Here is a 12,827-nt window from a genome sequence, read left to right as displayed (position 1 = left end):
TTTAAGGCTCTATCTCTCATAGTTTCCGAGATAATTACGAAAAACGAAAGTGCCAAAAAAATTTATCACCAATCGTTAGCAAATTGTTTGAAGATTTTTGCGAGTTAAGAAAAAATCGTCAATGCACTCCTATTATTGTGTAAATTAACAATTCCAATTTCAACTGAAAACTAGAGTTGATGACCAGAGTTTGTAGCAGCGATATCAGACAAGATATGAATGTTTTTTTTGGGCTCAAATGAAAGAGACTCCTAGACCCCACTGGACAATTTTGTCACAATTGCGCTTTTCAATTGAAAACAGACATCTTCTTTAGAGACATTTTTCATCTTTAAAGACTTCTGCACGCCATTTTTCGAGCCGCTCTTTCATTTGAGCCAAAAAAAAAATTCATATCTTTTCTGACATCTCTGTTACAAACTCTGGTAATCAACTCTGGTTTTCAGTTGAAATTGGAATTGTTAATTTACACAATAATAAGATTGCATTGACGATTTTCTCTTAACTCGCAAAAATCTTCAAACAATTTGCTATCGATTGGTGATAAAATTTTTTGGAAATAATGAAATAGAGGGGATAACGCCTTTTTTTCAGAGGTGATTTTTCAAAAAATTATTTTAAAAAAAGTACGAACTAGCAAATGTTTTTTATTAGCTCGCATTTTTCTTCAAAACTACTTCAATGAGGAAAAAAATAAAAATTTGGAATATCCTTACATGAGGGGCTAATTGATCGGATCTGCCGAGTTACCCGCACAGGCAGTTCGCCCAGCCGTCAGATTCGACCGTGGCGCCATCCCTTCGTTGGGATCGTACTATTTGTCCCTTGGGGTCACTTGAACTCCGAGATCTGAGCCTCTACTTTAGTCAATCCTCTTTGGCCTACCCCTTCTGTGCGAGATTGGGCGTGCGCATGACCGGAAGTCGTCGAGTTGTCGTCTATCGAGCGCCCCTACCTCTCCTCCTTTTCCACCGTGGTGTTCCAAAGGCTCTTGGGTAAAGTTTTTAAGTCTTGTCATTTTCAATCGTCTGTTGCTATCAATAGTGCTTGATAAATCATTCAGATTGTATTCACCGTATTTCTTATTGCTCTGCGCCCAGTTGGGACATTTGTCTGGTATTTATCACTTAATTTTTAGCCTCAATCAGATAAAATAAGGTATCAATTTTTCCGTATGCCTGGTCTCTCTCTGTACGAAAGCTATTTCACGCGTTTACATGTAACTGTATCAAAATCTGAGATTTCTCCTGGTATTTTTGTCCTGAAAAATTGACAATTTACTTTCCCCAGGCAATCCCAGTCTCTGAAACGGAGCAGTTGATTCGGATTTGTGCTTTGGAGTAATCATTTGTAAATTAGAAGATTACGTCATACACAACTATCTAACGCTTGGGGTTTTCTCACTTTCAATAGTTGTAAGTGATTTTTTTTATCTACTATTACATCATCAGCATCAATTTATCACTCTTGCCTTGTGGACTAATAACAATTATCTCCTGGAAAAACACAATCTCTCGATCATTTAATTCAACTTTTTTCTTCTCTCTACAGCAATTGCGCATGAACAGCTTGACTTTGTAATAATATAACTATGTATGTAGAAGAGTGGCTTCTGGGTAGAGAGTTACTTGCAGAAATCAAAATGGCAGGCATTATCTGATGAAATGACTTTCGCTTATTACAAACTGGCTATTTGCAATTTCGAATGTTCCAAACATACTGTCAGCAAAAAAAACTCCCAATACAATTTGTTTTTAATGACGATAATAAACCGACAAACGGAAACGGCGGATAAAGGAAATAGTCTTGGAAAAAATTATAGGCAATAAATTCCTTCGATTTTTTATTTCTACTTTGCATATTACGCTCTCTCGCTCACTACGTGACGACGCGCGAGAACGTTTCGGCCAGGGGCCGGAGGGGGGAATTATTTAATCGCGCTTGCGTACAATTTAACTCGACTACAGAGATGGCGACGTCGAAATGGTATGGAATATAGCGATGTGGAGGGGAAAACGGGGGAGAATGAGCCCGCCGCGCGTTGCACGACGGGACGATGAAGTGGAATTTAGGCGAAGGGGGGCAACAAGGGGTGAGGAAGAAACGAACGAGTCGAGTTCACAAAATGGCGGCCGAGCTCTGGCCCGAGACCATATAGTACGTGAATATTCGATATTTTTGTACGATGTTGGGGGTTTATATACCGTAAAAGTTTTAATATTCCGGGTGCGCGTTTATATTTGACACATAAACTATTGAAATATCAGTTAATAGTTAGTTTTTGTGGGTGATATTGTAACTGAGATTGAGACGCGTAGACGGGGACGATGCAGGTGAGTGTGATCAGTGGGGTAGACAATAATTTCTACAATATATCATTGTTTATTCGATTATATTGATATATTATTGGTATATTATTGAATGGCGAGTGTTTGGAATGGTTTTTGGGTATTAAATATGGATTTTAATGCTCACAGTGTTGTTTGGAATAAGCGAAATTCACGTTGCCACATGCCTTTTCATCGTCTAGAGAAGCATTAAAAAGCTTCTAAAATCAGTTTAAATGATTATTATATATTTCTGATGATTTTATGGTGTTGGGCGGGGTCCCCCTGTACTTCCAGTGTAACATCCGTTGACACCTTTGACTCAGTTTTCTACTAAAATTTCATGTTTTTTCACACTCGTATTAACCTATAAGTTTGTTTACATCCTTTCAAATACATATTTTTCAATTAAAATTCCCTTGTTCCACCAATTTTTTCATCTCTAATTATTCTTTGTGATATCCTTGTGCTTTAACACCAGGATATTCAAAAATTTATGATAGACCCATTTTTACAATTTAAACCCAAAGTTTTCATCGTACTGCATCGTATAGCCTCATTGTTACTGTGTATCATCAATATATTTCATGGTTTAGCAGTTTTTTCACCATTGAATCAACAAAATTTGTCTTTAGAGCTGGTTTTGGGAACAACTTAATTACCTTTTTTTGGAGCTATCAAATTGTTTTTCATGATTTTTAAGAGTTTTATTGGTGAAACATATCACAGAGTTGTTGGTAAATACTATTCACGTGTCTTTGTGGAAAATAAGTGGTTGAAAATTTTTTTACCAATGCAATTTGTGACTCAAAATAACTCTAATAATGCGAAAATTACAATTTTTGATTGCTTTTGTATTAAATGAACAAGTAATTAGTGTAAATTCCTGTCGTTTTTCTTTTCTATTGTGATCTTCCGTGGGAAATTCCTTGATTTTGGTCAGAGAAAAATTCTAAATTCTCCAAGAATTTGTAGAAAAAGACCATCAAAGGATAAAAATAATCGTAATAAGGAAAATTTGAAGTATAATCATCATCAAGCAGTGTGAAATATATGAATTATCAATACTATAAAATCTACAACGATATTGATGTAAAATACATTGATAAAATAAATAAAAATTAATTATATAAATAATCTTATTTTCTATATCTCCTTGTTTCATCATTAATATTACTATTATTATTAAAATTCTACGGAGGAGAAGGCAATTTTGAGGGAAGATTTATGTTCTACAATGTTTCAACAAGATGGTGGTTGCTGTGCAAAATGGCTGATTGAATTTAGTCGACAGAGAATCTGCATTATCGCAATTTGAACTTTTCCTCTCGTATCTTAGAATTAAAGGTCGATGGTTCCGAATTCATTTATTCCAAACAACACGAGCAATTAATTTTTTTTTTCCTTAATATATGGAGTTGAAGGAGTCAATATTTTTTTTCAATTTCGTAATTTCAGAAAATTATAGAATCTGAATCTGGCAAAGAGTCCGGATCAGATTCCGATAATGAAAGTAAGAGTGACAGCAGTTCATCAGCAAGTAATTCCAATTCCGATGGTTCTGGAAGCGACAGGTCAGTATTTCATTAATAATTCAATATTCTCGTCAACTATTCGGGCACTAAATAAATTCCCTATCTCAAACTAAAGAAGAATGGCAACACATTGTATTGAAATATGCCACAAACTCATTTAAAAATTCATTGATTCACTTCCGAAAAAGGAAAAAAAAGGGTTAACCCTCGCGTGACATAGTTCAACCTGCTGTGGCTATGAATAATTGATGCAAAAAAGTTATAATATAAACCACGAAATTCCTCACTCGGGGGGTAACAGTGACTCCAGCTCGTCGAGTGCCTCTGGTTCAGCATCGGCTTCTGAATCGGTCAAGTCAGATAAATCGGATGCACCTGCACAAAGCGATAGTTTCCAGAGCAAAAGCTCAAATCACAGCACCGAAACTAAACACAGGCATAAGGACACTAGTCGTGAATGGGATGAGAATCCAGATATCTATGGGATCAGGCGTTCGGGGAGATCGAGGAAGGAGCCTGAGAGGCTCACAGCACCTCGAGAGAGCGACAGCGATGGTCGCAAGAAGCATAAAAAGAAGAGGTAAGATCACTTCCTAGGTTCAGGCTGTGGAAATTGGCGAAATGGCCACCAATGATTGATTCGTCGATGCAACATTCGCTTCAGTAGTCTTCAAAATTCCATAAATTCAATTTTTTTCTTTCAATTCTCTCCTAATTTGAAATTTTATTACGTTTCTGGCAGTTCCCAAAATTCATGGAATTCCGAAAGCTCGGATTCGGAATCGGAGGATTTTGATTCACGAAGAGCACCACCACCTAGTAAATCAATAAATCGACGTGCAGCCCAGAAAGCTAAGGAAAATGCAAGGTCCAGGAAGAAACGTGTCTCCGAGTCATCGGAAAATTCTTCTTACGATAGTGATGATAATCGAAGGTTTGTATTTTATTTCCACAAATAAAATTAATTAATTAATACTTGACAAGAAGATGAAGTTGCAATTCAGGGGATTTTTCAAGGGTCAAAAAATCGTAGGAGCAAACTTCTTTCAAGCGCGAATGAATTTATTTATGACTGAAAATTTTTATTATCATTATGTACTTTAGTTAAAATGAATTTACAGACAAGTAACAAGACGTGCCGGTACATCAGTCAGTTACAAAGAGCAGAGTGACGAGGGCACAGACAGTGAGGATCTCGTCGAAGTGGATGAAGCAACATCAGCATCACAGGCAGAGCCCGACAATGCCGAGACAATTGAACGCATAATATCCCAGCGACGAGGTAAAAAAGGAGTGACCGGTAACGTAACAACAGTCTACGCAGTTGAAGAGAATGGTGATCCAAATCCAAAAGAATTGAGCAAAGATGAGAGTGAAACTCAGTACCTGATTAAATGGAAAGGTTGGTCACACATTCATAACACGTGGGAATCTGAGGATTCACTGAAGGCTCAGAAGGTCAAGGGTATGAAGAAACTGGATAATTTCATAAAACGGGAGAGAGAAATAAAACAGTGGCGTGATTTTGCTGGACCTGAGGACATTGACTACTACGAATGTCAGCTTGAGCTTCAACAGGAGCTCCTCAAGAGTTACAACAACGTGGAGAGAATCATCGCCGAGTATCGTAAACCAGATTCTAACCATCCAGATTATTATTGCAAATGGGAGAGTTTGCCGTACGCAGACTCCACGTGGGAGGATGGAGCCCTTATAATAAAAAAATGGCCGGAGAAAATCAAGGAATTTCGGGACAGAGAGGACTCCAAACAGACTCCCAGTAAACACTGCAAGGTCTTGAAGTATCGACCCAAGTTTCATCAGCTCAAGGGACAGCCAGAGTACATGGGCAAGGGAAAAGAATTAATCCTCAGGGATTATCAGATGGACGGTCTCAACTGGATGATACACTCATGGTGCAAGGAAAATAGTGTCATATTGGCTGACGAGATGGGACTGGGTAAAACAATTCAAACGATATGCTTCCTCTATTATCTATTTCACACTTACCAACTGTATGGTCCATTTCTTCTGGTTGTTCCACTGTCAACGATGACCTCTTGGCAGCGGGAAATGGCCCAGTGGGCACCAGACATGAATTTCGTCACTTACTTGGGTGATGTCACGTCTCGTAATGTTATACGTGAATATGAATGGTCATATCCCTCTAAACGACTGAAATTCAATGCTATTCTCACGACTTACGAGATTGTATTGAAGGACAAAGTGTTTCTGGGGGCTCTCAACTGGGCAGCTCTCCTTGTGGACGAGGCTCACAGATTGAAAAACGATGATTCTTTGTTGTACAAAGCACTGGCTGAATTCAGCACGAATCATCGACTCTTGATAACTGGCACGCCTTTGCAAAACAGTCTCAAGGAATTGTGGGCACTGCTGCATTTTATAATGCCCCACAAATTTGTCACCTGGGAGGAGTTTGAAAAGGAACATGACAATGCAGCGCAAAAGGGTTATTCCAAGCTGCATAAACAACTAGAGCCATTCATACTCAGACGAGTGAAGAAGGATGTTGAAAAGAGTTTGCCAGCCAAAGTCGAGCAGATTCTTCGTGTGGAGATGACGTCGTTGCAGAAACAGTACTACAAGTGGATTTTGACAAAGAATTATAATGCCTTGAGAAAAGGTGTCAAAGGATCGACAATGACATTCATAAATATTGTCATTGAATTGAAGAAATGTTGTAATCATGCATTTCTGACGAAACCCATGGAGGGAGACAAGAAGGAGTCGAATGAGGATTATTTACAGCAAATAATAAGGGGCTCTGGAAAATTAGTATTACTCGATAAACTTCTTGTTCGACTTCGTGAGACTGGTCACAGGGTGTTGATATTCAGTCAAATGGTGAGAATGCTTGATATTCTTAGTGAATACCTGCAGAAGCGACACTTTCCCTTTCAACGACTCGATGGAAGCATCAAGGGGGAACTTCGTAAGCAGGCACTCGATCATTTCAATGCTGAGGGCTCTACAGACTTTTGTTTTCTCCTCTCAACTCGGGCTGGTGGGCTTGGAATAAATCTTGCAACTGCTGACACTGTGATAATATTCGATTCGGATTGGAATCCACAGAATGACTTGCAGGCACAAGCCCGAGCACACAGGATTGGGCAGAAAAATCAGGTGAACATTTACAGATTAGTGACGAAAAATTCAGTGGAGGAGGAGATCGTTGAAAGGGCCAAGCAGAAAATGGTTCTCGATCATCTTGTTATCCAAAGGATGGACACAACTGGCAGAACTGTTTTGGACAAGAAAGGTGCATCTGGCTCCAATAATAATCCATTCAACAAGGAAGATCTCAGTGCTATTCTGAAATTTGGAGCTGAGGATTTGTTCAAGGACGAGGAGGATGGGGATGAGGAGCCGACCTGTGATATCGATGAAATTCTACGTAGAGCTGAAACAAGGGATGAGGCTCCAGCGACAGTTGGTGACGAATTGCTTTCAGCCTTCAAAGTGGCAAGTTTTGCTGCATTTGAAGAAGAATCAGAACCTCTGACACTAGCGAACGAGAATGATGATGAAAGTAAGGACTGGGCGGAGATAATTCCAGAGAATTTTAGAAAGAAAGTTGAGGAGCAGGAGAAATCCAAGGAGATGGAGGATCTTTACTTGCCACCGCGAAGTAGAAAAACACTGCAGCAGATCAATCAAGGTGAGGGGAGGGGGAGAAAACGCAGGAAAACTCAGTCAGATGATAGTGAGGAGGGGGAGGATTCGGGAAGTGGTGAGGGCGAGGGAACTGATGAGGAGAGACCGAAGAAACGTGGGAGACCTCGGATGGTGCCTAGGGAATCAATCAAGAGTTTCACTGACGTTGAAATACGCAAGTTCATTAAGAGTTACAAAAAGTTTCCAGCACCACTCAAGAGATTGGACGACATTGCTGCTGATGCAGAGTTACAGGAGAAACCCATGGCAGAATTACGTTATCTCGGTGAACAGTTGAAGTCTAGGTGTGATGCGTGCATAGCCGAGTTCGAGACAGCAGCTAAAGAGAATAAAACTGCTGAAGAGGAACCGAAAAAAGAGGGGAAAGGCAGAAAACGTGGGAGGGGACCTACTTTTAAAATGGCTGGAGTTATGGTCAATGCCAAGTCTCTTTCAGCTGCTGAAAAGGAGCTTGAACCCCTCGACCAAATGCTTCCAGTTGATCCTGAGCAAAGGGCCAATTGGCACTTTGATGTCAAACTCAAACCAGCCAACTTCGACTGTGACTGGACGTCGGAGGACGACTCGAGACTTCTCAGGGGCATTTACAGTCATGGTATGGGTTGCTGGGAGGCCATCAAAATGGATCCAAGCTTGAAACTCTCTGATAAAATACTGCCGAATGAAAGTAAACCCCAGGTTAAGCAATTAAATGCACGAGCCGAGTATCTCCTTAAAATACTCAAGAGACAAATGGATTCAAAACTCGGTGTGACCAGAACGAGAAAGCCCAGGAAACCTAAAGAACCTAAAGTCGCACTCACGAAGGAAATTGTTGAGGAAAATGACAGTTCAGCGGATGAGAATAAAAAGCCAAAATCTAAAGTTGATAAGCAAGTCGTTACCAAGAAGGAAGAGGATGTATCCATAAAGAAGGAAATTAAGGAGGAGAGCGAGGGGATTGTCTTCGTGGAGGATAAGAAGAAGGAGAGGAAGGTGAAGAAGGAGAAGAAAGAAACGAAAAAGGGGAAGAAGAAGCAGGCAGTTGGTCCAATGCATTTCACAGCGAACAATGAGCCTCGAGCACTCGATGTACTTGGGGATTTGGATCCATCCATATTCAATGAATGCAAAGAGAAAATGCGACCCGTTAAGAAAGCACTCAAGGCACTCGATAGGCCAGATCAAACTCTGAGTGAGACTGAACAACTCGCCAATACACGAGCATGTCTCGTTCAAATCGGCGATCAAATTAATACCTGTCTCTCAGAGTACAAGGACCAAGAGCAAATTAAAGAGTGGCGAAGCAACTTGTGGTACTTTGTGTCGAAATTCACAGAGTTTGACGCGAAAAAGCTTTACAAACTCTACAAGCATGCCACTAAATCGCGGGGCGATAAAGACGCTGATACCAGTGTGGCATCGACCCCCGAGAAGAAAGAGGACAATAAAAGGCACTCAGAGAAGCACGAGAAACAGCCGAGTGAGAGTAAAGAAGTTAAATCGATTAAACGAAAAGTTGAGGACGTGGAGGAGAATTCCAACAGCAGTATTCCCAGTAAAAAGCATTCAGCTAACTCCGCGGCGAATTACAATTCTCCAGTATCCGCCTCCGTAGGCCCCATTGTGCCCACCCAACCTCCCAATCCCTCGTCAAACTTGGCTAATAGTGATATGAGGCACAAGGAACCAAAGGATTCGAAACACAAAGACACGTTGAAGCGTGACAGGGAGAGAGACCGAGATAGAGACAGAAATCATGACAGACTCAGTAATGTTCCTGTGAAGGACGAGAGGATACGAAGAGACAGTGGGGGTTATGGTGTTGGTGGACACTATAGTGGAGGCAGAGATGATGACCATTGGCCACTGCCAAGAGATGGGAGAGATCCACGAGAGGCCAGATTTCCGGACCACAAACGTGACAGATTCGAGTCTTATGGGAGAATGCCTGGGGGATATCATCGCGACAGGGAGAGAGACAGAGACAGGGATCGTGAGAGAATGCACATCAACGACAAACGCAGGTGAGAAAGCCATTTATCCCCTTTCATTATCATTTATTAATAATTTTCCTTGGTTTTTCAGTGATTATTATAGGTATCCATCAGGCCCAACAGGCGGTTACGGCTACGGTGGACCAGGAAGTGGTTATGGAGGTGCTAGTAGTGCTAATTATCCCCCCACTGATGTTCCATCGAATCACTTTCGTGGACGAGGTTACACCGGTGACGGTTATCCAAACGATTGGCGGTCCAATAAAGACTACAGAAGGGAGTATGACAGGAGGCCTCCACCTCCAAACGGCAACTCCTAGTGCACCTTTCTTGCCACCGTCCTCGAGTGTGTCGTCGCTCGACTCTAGGTTTATTCCTAACAATAGGACAACAACTCTTCCCTCTCTTTTATCTGTGTATTAATATAACTATCGTTTTAACCCCAACAGTCTATGAGATACTTCGCTGTTCGAAATTCTGTTTTTTTTTTTTTAATATGATGAACGTGCCAATGATCATTTCGGTTTTATGTGCAATTATGTATAGAACACCTCAATATTCAGTTTTCGACCAATTCTGTACAGAATATTGGGTCGATTGTGTCTACATAAACGCCTTCCTTCGTATTGGTTCTTCGTTTAACGCATGGCCATTCGCGTTTTATTTTTAAATCATTTTTTGTTAAACACTTGTTTATGTACATTCACCTCACTCGACTGTCACCTACTGTACAGCATGTGTACATATTACTTTCTTAACGTGTAAACATTATGGGGAAAAAATTATATGCAAAAGTACTGGAATGTGGATGCGAGTGCACACGTGTGCCTGAATGGATATATTTTTGATTTAGTTCACATTAATCGACGCATATTACTGGTTTAGCATGAAGCAATCAAATTTACTATCATATGTTCATGATATGGGGACGTGAATGGTTCCGATGATTGGCATTCATTGAAGAATAGAAACATTGACTCTTATTTTTCATGTTATGTAATTCAGAATTCAATAGCCTCCAGCATTTAAGCAGTGAATCATCAAATTGTCTTGAATTGGTACGCACATATCGATCCGCTACACAATTTCTAACTTTTTTCATACTCAGATGATTATGACGACGATAAAAGAGGAATAATCCGATCTAATAGAACGCTGATACAGACTATTGGGAAATATTAATGCAGTAATTTAATTCTCTTGTTTTCATTGCCACTTTAGTGTGCATTTGTGTATATAACAAAAATATCGATATTTGTGAATTACGGTAATCACGTGAATAAATCACTGGCATGAGAGGGTTTACTGTCCGAGTATTGAGATTTAATACTGACCATGAAGAAGAGGGCCTCGAATTCTAATTTTTTTTCTAATTTTTTGAGGCACGAACGATGATTGTTCGAAATGACCATAGTGAATTTATAATTTATTACTAGCCAATCGTAAATCATGGATATTGTTGACGTGAAAACAATGATGCGTAAAATCAATGAGATAAGGAAGATTAACTGTAAATAGTAATTGAAAAATTTATAAGTTAATATGAGTAATTTAGATGAATAGTCGAACGATGAGCATATTGTACCATTAAAGAACATACGTCGCATTACTACAATGTATTACTGTATTTTATCAATCTCCAATGTAGAATATTTCTGGAAATATACAAAGTAAATGAATTTTCACGCCGAAGGGTTTAGATTGTCATTTTTTTTTAATTGCAACTAGGGTAAGGCTGAAGATGGTATTCCCCGAAATTTTCTTTCCAGTGCATTTCGATTATATCCCGATAAAGAGCTCAACTCGATCGTATAGTAAAGGTTTCGCCGTTCACGCGGGACATGGTATAAAATAGTGTGAAATTGTGCAAATCGCTCAATTTTCAGGTCAACGGACACCCCTACCATTTTTCGGGGAAACGTGCCTTGTTGGACGAGGAAGAAAATTGTTGGAATTTTCAAAAAATAATCGAATCTTGTGGTGTATCCCCGGGGAAATGTGAGGAAATTTTCTCCTCCATTTCTATCAATGCCGCAATGAGAGGATAAGCATGCAGTTTTACGTAATTATCACTCACCCTTCTGCCACTCTGCAATGCCACGATGCTGAAAAACTCCAGCTCTGCTGCAGGATCTGCTTCACTCCGGGAGGATCACTTTACACATTTCAATCACTCTCACAAATCACTATTTTTCACTTTCACTATTGTTTCTATGATTATACAATTAGTAAAAACCATAACAATGAGTTGCTCGTGATTGTCTCAACCACGGGCACTTTTTGGTGTACTCCATTCGTTTGATGAAGAAGAATGTCATCAATGATTGTCATTCCTTCATCTCTGATTCTTTGTTCCTCAACAGTTCGTCGATTCGTTCTTTGTTGCATAATTTGCAACAATCAAGGATTGAAGTAATAAAATTGGATGATTTTGTCGATTTCCTGACAATCAATTCATCAATTGTTCATTAAGTTCCCATTGTGATTATTTGAACAAATGAAAAAGTCCAACGGAAGAAGCATAAACACCTGCAGAGAACGGTCATCACCCTTCACTAAATTCCACTTCAAGATTATCCATAAATAAACAATATTTAATAATTTATCAACGCCATTTATCCACTCGTTTTGTCCACCCAGCATCTTCAACTTGATTAACACAAACACTCACTAACATTCCCCCACAATGTGTTTATCAATTTTTCTTCGCATTGTTTAAACAAAGAAAGAATGTTGAAAAATGATTTGTTGTCAACGTACATTTTCAAAAAGATCATCCTCGTGCCAGGAGTAAAATTACAAGTCACTTTATCCATTGTTGGAACGTGTGAGAACTGAGAAATGCTTTACAAACCGGTCGATATAATATCGTCGCGTCCACACGCCGTACCTACTCGCCGCAGACTGTTTAGAGAGAGAAAGAGAAACAACTGGGCGCCCCGCTAACCCCAGTATAATGACTTCATTGTTTACAAACGTATTCTCCGTTCCTCACATTGCGAAATAAACACTCAATCATCTATTTATTCACTCATTTCGTCCACTGAGAGTCCTCAACTTTATTAACCAAAAATTCACTGATATTCCTCGAAGAATTATTCAGGCAATCTCTCGTCTCATTGTTTAAACAAAGGAATAACGTCAAAAAATTATTTGTTGTCAATGTACATTCTCAAAAAAACATCCTCGTCGCACGAGTAACATCACAAGTCACTTTATCCATTGCTGGCTGGAACGTGTGCGAGCGCGTATGAAGGCTCCACGAAACAGTCGATATAATGGCCGCCCGCGCG

The 12,827-nt window shown here is 39.7% G+C and overlaps 1 protein-coding gene across 3 annotated transcripts; it reads left to right on the top strand.

Moving 5' to 3' along the window:
• The first annotated feature begins 939 nt into the window (after positions 1-939).
• On the top strand, positions 940-11,213 carry LOC107044894 (chromodomain-helicase-DNA-binding protein 1). Of its 3 annotated transcripts, none has more exons than XM_015266960.2 (7): positions 940-995; positions 1,291-2,333; positions 3,786-3,901; positions 4,164-4,442; positions 4,605-4,796; positions 4,984-9,564; positions 9,626-11,213. In XM_015266960.2, the coding sequence occupies exons 2-7, from the start codon at positions 2,328-2,330 to the stop codon at positions 9,852-9,854; spliced, it is 5,403 nt and encodes a 1,800-aa protein (XP_015122446.1). In that variant the 5' UTR covers positions 940-995; positions 1,291-2,327; the 3' UTR covers positions 9,855-11,213. The 3 variants fall into 3 exon arrangements, with proteins under 3 accessions (XP_015122446.1, XP_015122447.1, XP_028982409.1); XM_015266961.1 differs by lacking the exon at positions 940-995 and adding an exon at positions 1,027-1,116; XM_029126576.1 differs by lacking the exon at positions 940-995 and having other exon boundaries at positions 1,167-2,333.
• The last annotated feature ends 1,614 nt before the right edge of the window (positions 11,214-12,827 follow it).

This window comes from Diachasma alloeum, unplaced genomic scaffold (assembly GCF_001412515.2).
Source record: "Diachasma alloeum isolate Michigan unplaced genomic scaffold, Dall2.0 Dall_scaffold_00832, whole genome shotgun sequence".
In the NCBI taxonomy this organism is placed as follows: Eukaryota; Metazoa; Arthropoda; class Insecta; order Hymenoptera; family Braconidae; genus Diachasma; species Diachasma alloeum.
Note: the sequence above shows the minus strand (reverse complement) of the source record. Positions and strands in the feature narration are given on the sequence as shown.

What these genes read in the sequence shown, in the direction of transcription:
- LOC107044894 (XM_015266960.2), top strand. An exon ending in GATGGTTCTGGAAGCGACAG is followed by an intron (nt 3,902 to 4,163) that starts GTCAGTATTTCA and finishes GGGGGGTAACAG; the next exon opens with TGACTCCAGCTCGTCGAGTG. An exon ending in CACATCAACGACAAACGCAG is followed by an intron (nt 9,565 to 9,625) that starts GTGAGAAAGCCA and finishes TTGGTTTTTCAG; the next exon opens with TGATTATTATAGGTATCCAT.